The sequence below is a fragment of the Gymnogyps californianus genome, chromosome 4 (assembly GCF_018139145.2).
Source record: "Gymnogyps californianus isolate 813 chromosome 4, ASM1813914v2, whole genome shotgun sequence".
NCBI classification, from domain to species: domain Eukaryota; kingdom Metazoa; phylum Chordata; class Aves; order Accipitriformes; family Cathartidae; genus Gymnogyps; species Gymnogyps californianus.
The window spans coordinates 46,999,493-47,015,949 of record NC_059474.1 but is presented as its reverse complement, the minus strand read 5'-3'; the positions used below and the strand labels follow the sequence as shown (position 1 = coordinate 47,015,949).

At 37.3% G+C, this 16,457-nt stretch overlaps 1 protein-coding gene across 1 annotated transcript in view; it reads left to right on the top strand.

Annotated features, from left to right (window-relative positions):
* RXFP1 (relaxin family peptide receptor 1) overlaps positions 1–16,457 on the top strand; it is a 33,652-nt gene that overhangs the window by 13,976 nt on the left and 3,219 nt on the right. The window contains exons 4-16 of the mRNA XM_050895584.1: positions 778–883; positions 2,175–2,246; positions 3,845–3,916; positions 4,976–5,047; positions 5,889–5,960; positions 6,753–6,827; positions 7,107–7,178; positions 9,312–9,383; positions 10,152–10,223; positions 11,469–11,540; positions 13,965–14,036; positions 14,274–14,503; positions 15,714–16,124. Of these exons, the coding sequence (XP_050751541.1) occupies positions 778–883; positions 2,175–2,246; positions 3,845–3,916; positions 4,976–5,047; positions 5,889–5,960; positions 6,753–6,827; positions 7,107–7,178; positions 9,312–9,383; positions 10,152–10,223; positions 11,469–11,540; positions 13,965–14,036; positions 14,274–14,503; positions 15,714–16,124 (1,470 nt within the window). The remainder of the gene's footprint in view (positions 1–777; positions 884–2,174; positions 2,247–3,844; positions 3,917–4,975; positions 5,048–5,888; positions 5,961–6,752; positions 6,828–7,106; positions 7,179–9,311; positions 9,384–10,151; positions 10,224–11,468; positions 11,541–13,964; positions 14,037–14,273; positions 14,504–15,713; positions 16,125–16,457) is intronic.

Sequence of the window (16,457 nt, the reverse complement as noted above, 5' to 3'; positions counted from 1 at the left end):
ATGCTTATCAGAAAGAGAAATATAGTACAGTTTCATTTACAGTAAAACAGAATTAATGTCTCAGATGAATAAATGCATTGAAGCTAATTTCAATTCCATTAAGAGTGATTCATTTTCTGTAAGGGAAGCATCAAACATATGCCAATTAGGAGGGCAATATAAATGTTTATCTGAATATATTAATATCATTGGAAAGACCATGAAACACACATCTTTCAGAGTGAAATGAAGGCAACATTCCTCTAAACTCACTTCTTCGTACATCAAATGATTCTTGCAAACCCCCTCCACTTCCGTGGGCATTCGTCCCCTTGTACGGATTTTCTGACTCTGCTGTCTACTATGAGCACTAACTTAAAGCACAGAGATGGGATGAAAGGGAGCAAAGACTTCCTGACCCATTTTCATCCTGTTTTTACCTGGACAGAATTGTGCTCATTCTAGTAAATATAAGAGGACTGAATAATCTAAAAAAGAGCCACAAAAAAGCCATGCCAGATTCCTGTATCATCAAGCCTAAATCTCAAAGAGCTTTTACAAGCTCTTTCACAGAGGTCAGAAGGTAACATAATTTTTTATGTCCCTTTGTATTTCTTGTTAGGGTCTTCCCACGTCTAAATCAACTACGTAAAAATGTGTGCCTTGATTTCTGTTTAACACAGCCTGGTATGTCTGTCTTTGTGCCTACTGTTCTTTTACACCATATTTCTTTTCTCCACATCCCATCACACCCCCCATCCCACCTTTTGCCCCAACCACATTCTTGTTCTCACGCAGTGGCTGGTGCTGTGCCAGCAGAGTGTACCTGCCAAGGGCTGGAGATCATCTGCGATGCTGCCAAACTGCATGCTGTTCCATCAGTCTCTTCAAACATAACCATAATGTAAGTAGAGCACAAAAGTGGTCTCTTGCTCTGTTCAGGTTTGACTATCAATCCTACAACCTTTTCACAACTGCAGCCTTATAATTATGACTGGTTGGCTCAGCTGGTGCTTGTGAAAGCATAGTGTCTCTCTGTTGACAAGTCCTTTAATGTTTTAAGTACAGATTTTCCCTGCATAAAAGGAGAGAAAAGGAACTAAAAAACTCTGTGTGAAGTGATCTTTTCATGTTTGTAACAGTGACTCGAGCTAGCAACAGTTTCAGGAAATCTAAAGAAATCTTCAAAAGAAATGTTTCCTTTCAAGACACAATGCTTAGGACCTTTTTATTATTCTAGGATCCTGCCAATAAAGTCTATATTCCTGCCAATAAAGTCAATAACCTTGAACTCAGTGGAACTACCTGCTTGAGCAAATCTTTTTAGTTCTCATTTGATGTCTCTGAATACGCTGTTATTTAAAAGGATTTGATCTGGGCTGGGTCATCATACAGATATGTATGTGTAAGCCAAACTTTTTGAAGAGATCAGGGAATGGTTGAGATTTGCTCTTAGTTTGCACATCAGTGTTTGAGAGGCTGTTTTCTGTGTGGTGAGCAGAGGGCAGCATCACATGTCCTTACCTGAGGATCTTCCCTGTAGAGCAGGGGTATGGATCTTTCTGTTTGGTACCAGTTTGTGCTCACGTGTGGCTGAGGTTCTCCTTGTTGGGTCCATGTTCGAATACCGCAATACTTCATAACAAAGATCGATGTGGAATGTCAAATATATATTTAAACTGGCTGTTGGCTCAGGGTCAACAAAGTCTTCAAAAATAATGGCCCAGTTCTAGCTTTAGAAAATGCAGTGAGTTGGTTCAGCTAGCTTTCAGGCTAGGCTCTCTTCTAATCCAACCACGCCCTGAAGGATTTTTGTTCTTGACAGGACACTTGAGTCGGTGCCCAATGGAGATGGAGACATAGGGACACATGCACTGGGAAATAAGCTCTATGTGCATTTGAGGTTTGAAGTAAATCTGTGGTTTAGTTTATACTCAAAGCTTTTTAACTCTTAGACTTAACTATTATTTTGTCAGTTGCTCTGGGGACATGGAAGAATATTTTTTGATTATAAAGTATTTGGCTTACCGCTTAAATAGATACAACCATTCAGAGAAACAAAGTAGCATGTTCAGATGGTTTCATGTTGCTTTTAATTATTTACCAATGTGAAAGCTGCTCTTATTGAATAAAAAAAGTGGCAGCACTGTAGGAAGCTGGGAGAGTAGTTTTACTGTGTGCATTCATTCCTACAGGTCTCTTCAGAGGAATCTGCTAAGGAAACTTTCTGCTGATATTTTCAAGAAATACCAAGACCTTAAAAATCTGTAAGGGAGTGCTTCAATTTAAAATATCTATTTAGTACCTTAAATATTTATCCTCTCCCTCTTGCATACACACACACAGAGCCTGAAATCTAAGTGAAAACCCTCAGTTTATACTCAAAATTCTGTTTTGTCTTACTCTTCAGTACCTCATCTAATTGTGTAACCTGTTTGGCTCAAATAGCTTGATTTGACATCTCTCTTTTTGCAAAACCATAATTTCTGCATATTTAATTTTTTTATATTGACTGTTCTGTACCAGAAAAATGCTAAACTTTCATCACATCTGAAGGAAGTTACATTTATAAAGAACAGTAATACGCCAAAAGAAATTAAAGTAACTTAATCCATTTATTCTGCAAAACAAAAGTTTGGAAACTTAAACTTCCCATTGCCATGTCACTCACATGGCACTTGGGTTTACTCCTAATTATGTCTGGTACCAATTTGATAATGCCCCAACTAGTCAAATTGTTATGGCAACACAATACTGCGTTATGTTTTATGATGTGTAACATACATGTTGTTCAAAAATCATAGCCTTTAACAAGTTTGCTTTATATAGAATTGAATTAAATGCAAAAGTCTAGAGCAGGGCTCCTACTTCACGCATCCAAGGTGCTTAACATTCCTAGAAAACTTACTGGAGTTTAATTTTTATGGAACCTGTGCTGTACTGCAGCACCATCTTGTGTTCACAAAATTAAGTGCAATTACGACCTTAAAGTCTTGAAAGATAGGCTTTCTTTAAAAGAAATACATCCATATCTATCTGTACAAAATATTTGTTTCTGATATTAATTTCACACCTTTCTGATCGAGAACTGTACATTTTCAGAACGCTCTTGAGCAGTGTTTGACACAAACCCATTTTGTAAAAGCCAATGTCAGATTTCTTACTGCTTTTTAACAGGAATGCACCTGGATGCTTTATTAATTGTAATTTAATTAAAAGGATTTATATTTAAATATTACTCGGAGGATAACACTATAATGCTTTAAAATCATTTGAAAAGGATTTAATGTTTGCAGTTGATAATATTTTTGAACTCATTATTTCATCAGGGTAGATAAACAGAAGGAAAAAAATAGTATTCTTTACAGAAGATTAGTAAGATTTGTTTTACGTTTTTATTACATAATCTTAAAAATGCAGCATTTTGAAAATTCTCTGATACTATAAACAGAAAATTCAAAAATACATTTTAATTTGACATTTGCCATGCAAAATGTTGCTTGTAGCAGGGTTCTGGCTAAACATAAATATCAGGTCACACGGGTGAGAACTGCAAGGTTAGGACCTAAAACAGGAGGTCACAAACAACCACTTTGTTGTTTATCTCAGGCAAACCAAGCATCCCTTTGAATTAATTTTGTAATTCTGCTGGAGGGGGGTATTTCTTTTAAAACACCTTTGCAGTCTTTGTAGCTATAGCTGTGAAACGGTTATTGTCAAATTTAAGGTGTAACAAGTTTGACAGCTTCTTTTCAAGTGTCAGATGTGCATTCAGTTTAGTTGATAGATTTTAATGGGTTATTTATGCTTGCTTCAGCTTTGCATGCTTAGAGAATTAATTGTTGTTGGGTTTGTATCTTCTTAGGTATCTTCAGAATAATAAAATCAGAGCCGTATCTGAACGTGCTTTCAAAGGTTTATACAACTTGACAAAACTGTAAGTATTTGTTTTCAAATATTGAAGTAAAAAACAGCGGGAAGAGCTCTGAGAGTCACTATGGACATCTCTCTCTCATTTGATTTGATGTTAGGAAGTTGCAAAATTGTTCAAATCTTTAACTCAACGATTGCATTGAGAAAGCAAAGATAGATTAAGAGCTATCTGTGCCAGTTTATCTGACAGGACAATACTCTGAAAATAGAAGTGGGCTCCATACTTCACTCCTATTCCCCAAATCCTCAGAATGGAAGAAGGAGACAGTATGGTAGTTATCCTGTAGAAAGTCAGAGAATGAAAAAGGAGTAAAACAAAAGTGAGAGCTTGTGAAGGATGAAAACTCTTTAACGCAGTGTTTTGGTTTACAGAAGCAAACCAAAGTAACTAGTATTGGTAATGAAAACACTTTTTTCTTTATTTTGCAGCAGCTTTTTGAAAGGTGCTTCTAACTTTTTAAGGCAAATGCTCAGTGAAAGAGATAACACAAATTGCATTGTTCGGTTCAGTTTTTTGTTTCTGCAATGTTTTTAAAAGGAAGATTTTAAAATGTTGCACCTCTTATTTTTCTGTCACATAAGTGTGGTTGATTATCTGTTATTACAGCTGCTGTTATTACCTTCCCAGACCATTTATAGTCCCCCTCCCCCTTCATTTCTCAGCCTTTCTTTTTCCATGATTCTGATATCTACACTTATGGCTAACATCCTTAGCAAAGACTGAACGGGATCCTGGGAACATTCACGGAACGAATCACTCCACAGAAGGAAACTAGGAAGGGCCTAAAATATGACACAGTGAAAACATTTAGCTTGCTGTGTTTTCTTATAGATAAGACAAAATCTTCTAAATAATTTCTCTGAAAGTCCTCACTAGACAGTCTTGCCTTGCTCTCAAAGAAGGACATGAAAACTACCATAATAAAAAATTATAATTATGAAAACTTTTAGCAGTATTCTGATAAATTATCAAGGGAAAAAAAAAATCTTAAAACTCATTTTCATGCATCTGATGCTAATTAATCATTCCATTCATTTAACTTTTTGGTTGGTCTTGTTTTAGATACCTCAGTAACAACAAGATAACCAGTTTGAAGCCTGGTGTCTTTGAAGATCTCCACAGACTTGAATGGCTGTACGTTGTTTTCTTATTTGTATGATTATTTTCTCCAGGAATAATTAAATTACCTCAAAGAAATATTTGGATTGCTTCCATTTTTGTGCATAGCAGTACTTTATACTAGATAATAACTAAGGAACTCCTGTTACACTGTGCAAGGTAAAAATCCAATTGACTTTGGCGAGAGCAGAAATTAGTTCTTGGGCCTTAATGGCTCCAATGACTGATGACTTTTACAATACTAAATAATGCTTATCAGTAATTGCTTGTTACAAATGAATATATGAAATAACTCAGATACTATAAAACAATAGAAAGATAATTTTTTGGGCAGGTCTTTCTCTGTAAACAGTGCTTGAAATGTCCCAGACAAAATGACTGTCATAATCTGAAATATTGGTTTACTATTGCTTTTCAGACAGACGAAAATTAAATACTATTTTGACTCAGTAAAGTTATTAAAATAAGCAAATAATAACATGCCTAACAATTTTCTGTGTGTTTGGAACTGTTGGATTGCCATGGAACACTGTTATGTGGTGCTGCTTTGTTTTCAGATAATCCATTCAAAGTGTCTTGATCAAAGGATTTTAAAAACTCGCAGGAAAACACTTTTTCCGAAGTTGAAAGTAATTACTTTCTCTAAGTTAGTTTTTTTTTCCCCAATTAAATTCTTCTGAAAGGAAATTAATTCGATGGATACCCTGACCTGCTAAGGAGTAGTGTGTTAATTTTTTAAGTAGTTTGAATGGACATTTGAAGAAATTCACTTCAAAGTATGTTACTTTTTATCATCTGTTCAATTTAAGACTGCAGTCAATTATCAATCTGATACATGCTTTGCTGTAATTTATAGGGTAATTGAAAATAATAGGATAAATCGGATCTCTCCATTAACATTTTATGGACTCAAATCACTTATTCTCCTGTAAGTATGGAATAAGAACCAGAAGTGTTATTTAAAAGAACAGAATGGAAAGGGTAGATATATATATATAAAAACATTTTTATAACGACTGTGCTTGCTCACCACAGAGTGGTGGCAGTACACCTGCGGCTTTTTCTTACCCCCAGGCAAAATGTGCTGGAGTAGGAGAATTTTGGCAGCAGCGGACATGCGGTGCCTGGAAAAGCATAGAGAGACGGGTGGGAAAAATGGTAAAAAGACAACGTCACTGAGAGGGCAAGGACGCGGCAGCTGCAGCAATGGGTGCCAGCTGTCCTCCAGAGCTGCGGTGCAGGAGGCAGGGGTCCCATAGCTCCTGCCCCCTGCCAGCAGCCCAGCCTCCCTCCCCGAGACCCTGTCCGTAACCTGCCGCTGCCCTCTCCAGCCCCAAAGATGAGGGACCCTCTTCCCCTGCAGCTCAGAGGGAAACCTCCCTCCATATCCCCCTTCTTCCGCCACCCGTAGAACTTACATGTTATGACCGAATAGTCAAAATACTTGTATTGCCTTGCTATGTTTTATTTAAATAGCAGTGAAGTGAACAACTTTCCTTTACCTGGTAATTAACAAGTTAAGGATAAAATACTGCTCCGCAGAATGCTACAGGGAAAATATGTGGAAGTTTAAGAAAATAATACTACCTTCAAGACTATAAGAAACGAATCAAGCTTTGACTGCCTTTTTTTCAAAAGTACAAACATAAGAGACATGAATTTTTTCAATAATGTAATTTTTGGCAAATACAGCCAGCTATATTATTTCTCTTTTTTTCAGAGCGCTGAGGAATAATTCTCTTGGTCATTTGCCTGATAAACCTCTATGCCAATATATGCCAAGACTAAACTGGCTGTAAGTCTACCTTATTTCACTAGAAATATTATTTTGTTGTCTTTGTATGGCACTTCCACGCCACTTTTTCTAATGAGGCACTGAATCTTACAGAGTGCCTGCTGTGTCACTTCAGGGTTGATGACCTGAAGTCATCAATTAAGCATGCAGAAATATTGTATTTCTGGTTCCCACTCTCTTTTATGCAGTCATGAAGTTCTAGTAGTATTTTTCTTTAATTACCTTAGAATAACTGCCTGAATTTATTTCAGTGATTGATGTTTTGTTTTTATATCCCAGAGACCTTGAAGGCAACCATATCCATCATGTAAGAAATGTCACTTTCATCTCCTGCAACACTCTCACTGTACTGTAAGTAATAGGATATGCTAGCTAGCCAGAGTGAGATACGCTTGTGCTGAACAGTCAAGTGATTCATTACAGCTAATATAGAAGTTTCCTGAGTATCATGATTATTTAGATCTCAAGGAGTGTTGTGGTTTAACCCCAGCCGGCAACTAAGCACCACACAGCTGCTCGCTCACTCCCCCCCAGTGGGATGGGGGAGAGAATCAGAAGACTAAAAGTGAGAAAACTCATAGGTTGAGATAAAGACAGGTTAATAGGTAAAACAAAAGCCGTGCACGCAAGCCAAGCAAAACAAGGAATTCATTCACTACTTCCCATTGGCAGGCAGGTGTTCAGCCATCTCCAGGAAAGCAGGGCTCTGTCACGCATAACAGTGACTTGGGAAGACAAAACGCCATCACTCCGAATGTCCCCCACCTTCCTCCTTCTTCCCCCAGCCTTATATGCTGATGTCGTGGTTTAACCCCAGCCAGCAACTCAGCACCACGCAGCTGCTTCCCCCTGCCCCCTCCCAGTGGGGTGAGGAGGAGGAAAGGAGAAAAAAAAAAAGTAAAACTCGTGGGTTGAGATAAGAACAGTTTAATAACTAAAGTAAAATATAATACTAACAATAGTAATAATGAAATATAATAATAGTAATGAAAAGGAATATAACAAAAAAAAGGAGGGGGGGGAAGGAAAAAAAAAAACAGTGATGCACAATGCAATTGCTCACCACCCACTGACCGATGCCAGAGCCGAGATCCGCGCCTCCCAGCCAACTCCCCCCAGTTTATATACTGGGCATGACGTTCCATGGTATGGAATACCCCTTTGGCTAGTTCAGGTCAGCTGCCCCGGCTATGCTCCCTCCCAGCTTCTTGCACACCTGCTTGCTGGCAGAGCATGGGAAACTGAAAAGTCCTTGGCTTAAGATAAGCGCTACTTAACACGCTGATGTTTTAGTTGTTGCTATCAACATCATTCTCACACTAAATCCAAAACACAGCACTGTACCAGCTACTAAGAAGAGAGTTAACTCTGTCCCAGACAAAGCCAGGACAGCTGAGCATGGTGTCATATGGCATGGACTATCCCTTCAGTCAGTTGGGGTCAGCTGTCCCGGCTGTGTCCCCTCCCGACTTCTTGTGCACCCCCAGCCTACTCACTGGTGGGGTGGGGTGAGGAGCAGGAAAGGCCCCGATGCTGTGCAAGCACTGCTCAGCAACAACCAAAACATCCCTGTGCCATCAACACTGTTTTCAGCACAGATCCAAAACATAGCCCCATACTAGCTACTGTGAAGAAAATTAACTCTATCCCAGCCAAAACCAGCACAAAGAGATTAAATTAAATTGTTTGGTTTTAAATGAGCACCATACAGAATAACCACTGTTTACATTTATAGCAAAGTTCAGCATTGATATATGCAACTAAACTTCACTGAAGCAATTTTGACTGAAACTAAAATTTAGAAATTTTCATTCTAACTTTTTACTTGGAAAAGGAGGCAAAAATCTCATAATAATAAGCAGCAAACATACAAAATACATAGCTTGTTTCTTTATTTTAAAGGGTTTGTTTGGCTGATGGGTTGGCTGGCTCATCAATTTTAGAATTTTCCCCAAAGTTTCTTCAGTGATGATGTAATCATCTTCAGAAAATCCCTTCCACTTTTTGATAGATTAGTAGGCTCCATGGTACCTGGCACTTTTAATTTTTAACCCTTGTGCAGTACCCATATTCTTGGCTTTCTTTTTGCTTTTAAAATCCAGGTAGTTCATTTAAGAAGCAAGCTCAGAGGCAGATGAAATACGGGTAAAGGAAAAGTGGCACAGCCATGTGCCTGTGTCCGAGATGCGGTTAGGTCACAAGCCTTCCAGCCCACTTAATCTTCCTCCTGCCCTCAGTCAATTTATACCAGCCTCCTATGGGTGTGTGTATATATATATGCACAAATACATGTGTGTATAGGCAACAAAAGTTATTTATCAAATAGTAAAATGGTAAGCTTCTAGATCCAATTATTTTATTAACTGAATTGGGCAAATACTTGAAGATGCAGAGAAGAGAGAATTCTTGAAATTTATAAAAAGTTTTCTCCAAAACCAAACAGATGTCGACAAGCAGCAATGTAAGTTTGTTTTATTCTTTCAGGGTAATGAGACAAAATAAAATCAGCTCTTTAAATGAAAACAGCTTTTCTTCTCTCCAGATGTTAGATGAATTGTGAGTAAATTTCTTCTCTTACTTGTACAAGTCACAAAGTTTTATAACTTACATTGCAAATATCATTTATCATAAATTCTATTTCATATAACATGCTCTGGAGATAGCACCCATCCTCAGGGGTTTTTTTATATATTTAACAGGGAAGAAATAGTCGATAAAATACATACTCTGTATCAATAATGTCGGGTATTTTGCTCACGAGATCGTTATGTTCCCTGAACAGAATAATATTAATTAATCTTAACGTCACCACAGTCTAGGTGCGTGTGTGCCTTCAGTGTCTTTTAGACCAGTTTGCTAGTTTCAGTCAGACTGAGACCTTTACTCCTTTGTCCACAGTTATTAGGATTTATGCTTAGTGATAATAAGGAGCAAGGTAGAGAGAAGAAATAAGGGAGAGATGTGCTGGTTAGCCCACGTGAAAGAATTCCCATCACAAAACAATATGTTTAATTTATTTCCAAGCTCCTACAACCCAATTTAAGGGTATTTTATTTTCTTTTTGAAGTAAATAAAATAATAATAAATTATGTATCTAATGGCATATCTGAACTAACTAGACAAAGAGAGATCTGATGGATCTAGCTTCCCACCTTGTTTTAACAGTATTCTTTTATAGTCCAAGTTTGCGATAACCTATATAATAAATAATATCCTATTTGGCAAATAGAATAAAACTGTGTGTTTTGAAATTGCAAAACTGTTCGGTAAAATTACTGAGCCTAGTAAGAACTTACTGTATCCTACCTGTGGCTGTTTCTGCAGAGATTTGGCTAGCAACAAGATTGAATCTCTTCCTCCATATATATTTAAGGATCTAAAGGAGCTTTCACAACTGTAAGGATTCTTGATTATTATTATTATATATAACTGTATATTACTCATTTGATATGATGCTTTCAGTCATGAATACTGGGAAAGAAAAGAGCACCTTTTGTTTGTATGCATCATTTAAGCTCTGCCTAAAAAAACACTTATCCCAAAAGTAATTCTATATAACATTTTGCCTGGAATAGTTTTGTAAAAGATGTGTATTTTCATGTCCCCAAAGACAGCAAGTTCAAATTCTACCTTTTTCTAGATCTTGTTAGTATATACAAAATGAGCTATGCTAGCTATATAATGAGAAATTAATAATTTGATGGAATGTTTAATGTGATATCTGGATTTGGCTCTAAAAATAGATCATAAACATATAAGAGCATCATACAGATGCCTTGTTTGCAACTGTTTTTTTCCTGTGAAAGAGTTCCAAAAAAGTATAAGGTATTATAAAACCAGAAAGACAAGTCTCTCTTTTTCCTATGACGCGTATATAGGCAAATTCTCAAACGCTGCTGCTGGAAAGTCCCAATCTTTCTCGCATAATCTGAAAGAGGCACTAGTCACAAAATTGAAGAACTCTCCAGAGGAGAGGAGGTAGTATGTGGAATAACTTATTTTTGTGGTTTTCCAGCATCCTTGGGATCCATCACAACACACTGGGGCAACCAAGTGTGTACAGCTGCATTTATGGAGTTTGCGCATCTTAGTTACAATATCAAAACAAAAACAAGGAAAATTTATAGGGAGAAGAAAAAGGGGATGTACCTAGAAACACTCCTGTACAGAGTGATAGCATCTAATGCTAATGTCTATTTTTACATGCCACTGCCTCTGTCTCTTGAACTCGCATGAATGATTACAAAAAAATAGATTTTAGCAACTAGCAAAATCAATTGTAATTTATTTCTAAATGCATGCGGTTCAGCTAGGTTCTTTTACTTGAAAGACAAGTCTGGGAAGTTTAATAACTAAGTATTTCTATAGTCAAAACCTTTAAGCATCAGGTTGGGGGAGGCAGTTGTGCATGTGTGTGTACATGGTAATAGCATGCCTGTGAAGCATCCGACTACTCTTTCCACTGGCTTAGCAAGCTGAATAACACTAAATGAACGTTACCATTTGCAATTGGAACTGCCGATTGTACAAGTCCTTCCTACAGGACTGGAAAAGCAAATGGGTTCTGTAGTTTGACTTTATTTTTAGAACAAGCTGTAAGGAACCTGTACAAAGTTACTTATGTCTATGTTGTATTTACAGGAACCTTTCCTACAACCCCATCAAGAAAATACAAACAGAGCAGTTTGATTTTCTAATTAAACTCAAATCCCTGTAAGTATCAAGTTTTTATATTTTAGCTGTATTTTCTTTGTCATTATGCACATCTCCTTCAGAAGGACGTGATCCAGAATACGTTTTGTAAGAAATTGCCCTTGAAATAGTTTATAGTTATGATGATCCTCAACAATTTGAGCCTGGAAAATAATTACTAGCAATACTCAAATTTTCCTTCCTGAAAATACCAGTTTCATAATGGCAATTTTTCCAACAAAAAGAGATCATAAATTCAGCTTAGAGAAGGATGTTGTCTTTTCTGCTATTACAGAACAAGTTTAATGCAACGCTCGTTTGACCTTGCACAATTTGTTCACAAGGCTTAAGGGTCATGCAAGGTCCAGTTGGGACTATTAACACCATAGGCAGATACCATTAGGATATGTAAAGACAGGAATTATAAAGGAATTTGGTATATGTACAAGTTTTGGGGACACATTTCCATTCTTACAGAATCTACTGCTAACACCATGAAAAGAACAATATAAACGAAGTATGATTCAGCTGCCATGTCACAGGGAGGTGGGACTTTTACAAATCTTTTTGAAGAGTTTAGGGGGAGTTTTTGTGAGTGCACTAACACAGCAGCTCTAACTTGAATTCTGACAGCAGAGCTCTTCCTAAAACTGTGCGACAGTGCAGTGACAATCTTGCAAATCTGAACTTATCCTGCGGTAGATTTAAGTACACCTTCACAGGCCACTGCACAACTGCAATAACCAGCTTGGTAGAGCACAGCATTGGTTCTTGTCGGTCATCATTTGAAAATTATAGAATGGTTTGGGTTGGAAGGGACCTTTAAAGGTCATCTAGTCCAACCTCGCTGCAGTGAGCAGGGACATCTTCAACTAGATCAGGTTGCTGAGAGCCCCATCCAACCTGCCCTTGAACACTTCCAGGGATGGGGCATCTACCACCTCTCTGGGCAACCTGTTCCAGTGTTTCTCCACCCTCATCATAAAAAATTTCTTCCTTATATCTAGTCTAAATCTACCCTCTTTTAGTTTAAAACCATTACCCCTTGTCCTATCGCGACAGGCCCTACTAAAAAATGATTGTGGAGATCCAAAAAGAGATGTTTCCTTGGATAGGAGTGTAACAGGAGTTTATGATTTGACCCCTGAGCTGTAGCCAGCAGTGCACATGCCTTTGAGGAAGCTGAACTGATCAACACAGTGATTTGGAATCCAGTGGCTAAATTCAACTAAATTTGACAAATGGCTAACAGCCTGAAAATACTAAATCTATACCAGTTTCATGAAAATAAGCAGCTGAGCACAGAAAAGAATAATTAACTACATCCCTAATGGTCAGGCTACAGCATACACTTTATCCCTTATTTAACACCAAAGAACTCATGCAACTCAGTGACCATGATCTTCCATGTTTTTAAGTTAAGAAAGTTGTTAAATCTTGAGATAGATCTATAGGTAACTGTATATTTCAGCAGTTTGCAGAACACCAGTTGCCTCTTTGCTAGTTTGAAATAGTAAGAATAGCTGGGGAAAGCACACTCGGAGATTCATTGCAGCGCTTAAATAAAACTAACACACTTCCATATTGGGGGCTTTTTTCTTGTCTCCTAGTAAAACTGCCCACCAGCCCACAGCAACTAACCAGTAAGACTTGTACTTTTCTCCACTTTTGCCTAAATGTGCTCAGAACTCACATGAATATTGCACTCAAAGCATTGAACAGTGAATTCAAATAAGGCTCCCCACAAGGAGAACCAAAGACCTCTGACTGGTTTCACATCTAACCTGTGGATGGGATGGACTGGAAGAATACAGGAACTGAAATTCTAAAAGAACAACTTACACAGTTACACTTTATTGACCTAGCACTGCAGGGGAAATAATAGTGCCATTTTCAATATATTAAAAAAAATAAAATAAAATAAGGAATCCCATCTGTGTGTCACAAGAAAGCCAGCGTGTTCCCTTATATGCTGTGTTCTGTGTCCCAGCTTCCTGCTGCTCTTGACACAATGAAGACCAAATTCCTGCAGTGGTTTGTTTGTCTAGTAAAGCACTCCCTGGGATAAAAGACAGAAGAGACATGTAAAATATTACTATTGGAACAAGTTGTTATTTTTCCAGAGATGATGAAAGAACATCAGTAGAACAATACTTTGGAAGGGCAACATAATAATCGGAGATTGCACTGCTGAGAGCACTAAAAGAGCCTTCTTCATGATTTTGGAAGAACGGCAAGTTTATTAGAATTAACTGCAATTTATGTTATTCCACTTCAGCTTTTACACAGACTTTCTCTTCAAGTTTCAAAGGGATGATAGATTAGATGCAATTAAAGTTCATCTCTAGTTTCCTATAATCATAGAAGCACTATTAAATGCTCATGAAGTTCGTTCTTTTACTGCTGAGTTTCTCTGGCCTTTTACTGAGAGTATATTGTTTACAGCAGCTTGGAGGGCATTGAAATTGCAAACATCCAGAGAAGAATGTTCAGACCTCTGAGAAACCTTTCCCACATGTAAGTAGATTATTCCAGTTTGCTTTCTTTGGTCTGAATTTTACAATTTACAGAATACTGGGTAACTGACAACAAAAGTGTATGAAAAGCAGCATGTGAGCAGTTGTCAAATTTTGACAGTTTTTAATTAATTTTTCTTCTTTCAGAATACGTTTTCTGAGTAGCTACTAGAGAGTTTTGATATTCTGGTAACCAAACTAGAACCATCTCTTACCTGTTTTTCTTTCTCACAACCAGATATTTTAAGAAATTCCAGTACTGTGGATATGCCCCTCATGTGCGCAGCTGTAAGCCCAATACTGATGGGATTTCATCCCTTGAGAATCTTTTAGCCAGCATCATACAGAGAGTGTTTGTCTGGGTTGTATCTGCCATCACCTGCTTTGGAAATATTTTTGTTATCTGCATGAGGCCTTATATCAGATCGGAGAATAAGCTCCACGCCATCTCAATAATGTCTCTCTGCTGTGAGTACTCCATGTGTAAAAGCAAAATATTGTTTTACCCTGCTCATAGTGTGTATGATATTTGTTATTATAATATAGTGACATATTTCCAGCACTGGATTAACTGAACTTTCATGCTGTTGCGAATGACAACATAAAATGCTGTACCTTACACACCAGGAGGTCTCGTTAAATGCTGCCTCTGGCAGCTGATAAATTCCAAAGGTTTCATGTTTGATTTTAATGCTGAGGGTATTGTGTCCAATGCCCACTTTCTTCAGCAAGAAGAAATAAAATTCCAAATTTCTCAAAGGCCCATAAACCTTAAATATTGTGTTCAAGATAGTTATTCTATTCTTCACACGAGCAAAAGGTTACTTATGCAAATATAGAAAATCAATCCCTCCTAGCTCCCCAATATGAAGAATTAGGGTTTTTTATTTTAGTCCTAAAAGCAAGACAAATTTATGGACAAACTATTTGGCAGTACAATCACTACAATCTTGAGTACCCTGTCTCAATACAGGACAGTCTGTAAGTATTTCACAAATGCCGTTAGCTGCATTTTGAAAGGTAATTGTCAACAGTGTATAAAATAATTGCAACGTTTCTAAATACAGCATGTCAGTGATCTTGAAACTTTGTTGTTTCCATGGGAACAATCTGAATACTATGCAAAACTTCTAGCCAAAATACCTGAGAAGCCTTCAGCTCTATGTTGACAGCTCCTCCTCTTTTACTAGTCTTAGAAGACTATGCACATCAGTTTTGAACTAGCATATGGTGGACAAACCAAAACTAAACTTTGAATCCAGCAGAGATGCCCTACTCAAAGCAAATTATCTTAAGCCAAACGTCAATATCAAAAGGAATAAGACCTAATAAAAAAAGGGTTGCAAGAATATTTCTATAAACAAAGCCATATCTTTTTCTACTTGCAAACCAATTTTATCTGAGCTTCAAAAAATCAGGTTGGAAACAAGTATGAAACACAGACTGTCAGTCCAAATAAAAATTAGAAAATAAAAAGGGAGGAATAGAACTGAATTATACTGCCTTAATTGTAATTCACAATAGCACTCCAACTATAATATTGATTTTATATCTCTATATTAGCTGACTTATAAATATGTACTCATATATACGTGTGTGTCTGTTTTCCAATATACATATACACAGAGAATGGGAAATTCAGATGTGTAAATAATGATGTTAAGCACTGTGCCCACAGGTGCTGACTGTCTGATGGGAATATATTTATTTGTGATTGGAGCTTTTGATCTTAAATATCGCGGAGAATACAACAAGCACGCTCAGTTGTGGATGGACAGTATTCATTGTCAATTGGTGGGATCGCTGGCTATTCTGTCTACAGAGGTGTCAGTCTTACTGTTGACTTACCTGACTTTGGAAAAATACATCTGCATAGTTTATCCTTTTAGGTGTTTGAAGCCCAGAAAATGCAGGACAATTTCCATTTTGGTTCTTATCTGGATAATCGGGTTTGCTGTTGCTTTTATCCCACTGAGCAATAAGGAATTTTTCAGGAACTACTATGGCACCAACGGCGTCTGTTTTCCTCTTCACTCAGAACAATCAGAAAGTTCAGGAAGTCAGATTTATTCTGTTGTCATTTTTTTAGGTAAGTTGCATTTCTTTATATATGATTAGAGCCACAAATGAACTTAATTTTCAAACAAATAAGATAGCTTTGCTGTGATGTTCACACCTCGTATTTAGATGCTCCAGTAAGCACTTAAAGACTTTTTCCGGCCTGAATATTTTACTATATTAGATAGATACTTACACATGTATCTTAAAATGCATGAAGGGCTGAAAAAGTAGAAAGAAATTAATGACCATTAAGTTCCTGAATGAATAGACTTTGTCAGGGAAGTAGAGCAATGGTAAGACCAGAGGAGAACTACGTAGTTTGGATCAGATGGCAGCCATTTGTCAGGTGTCGATGAATGAC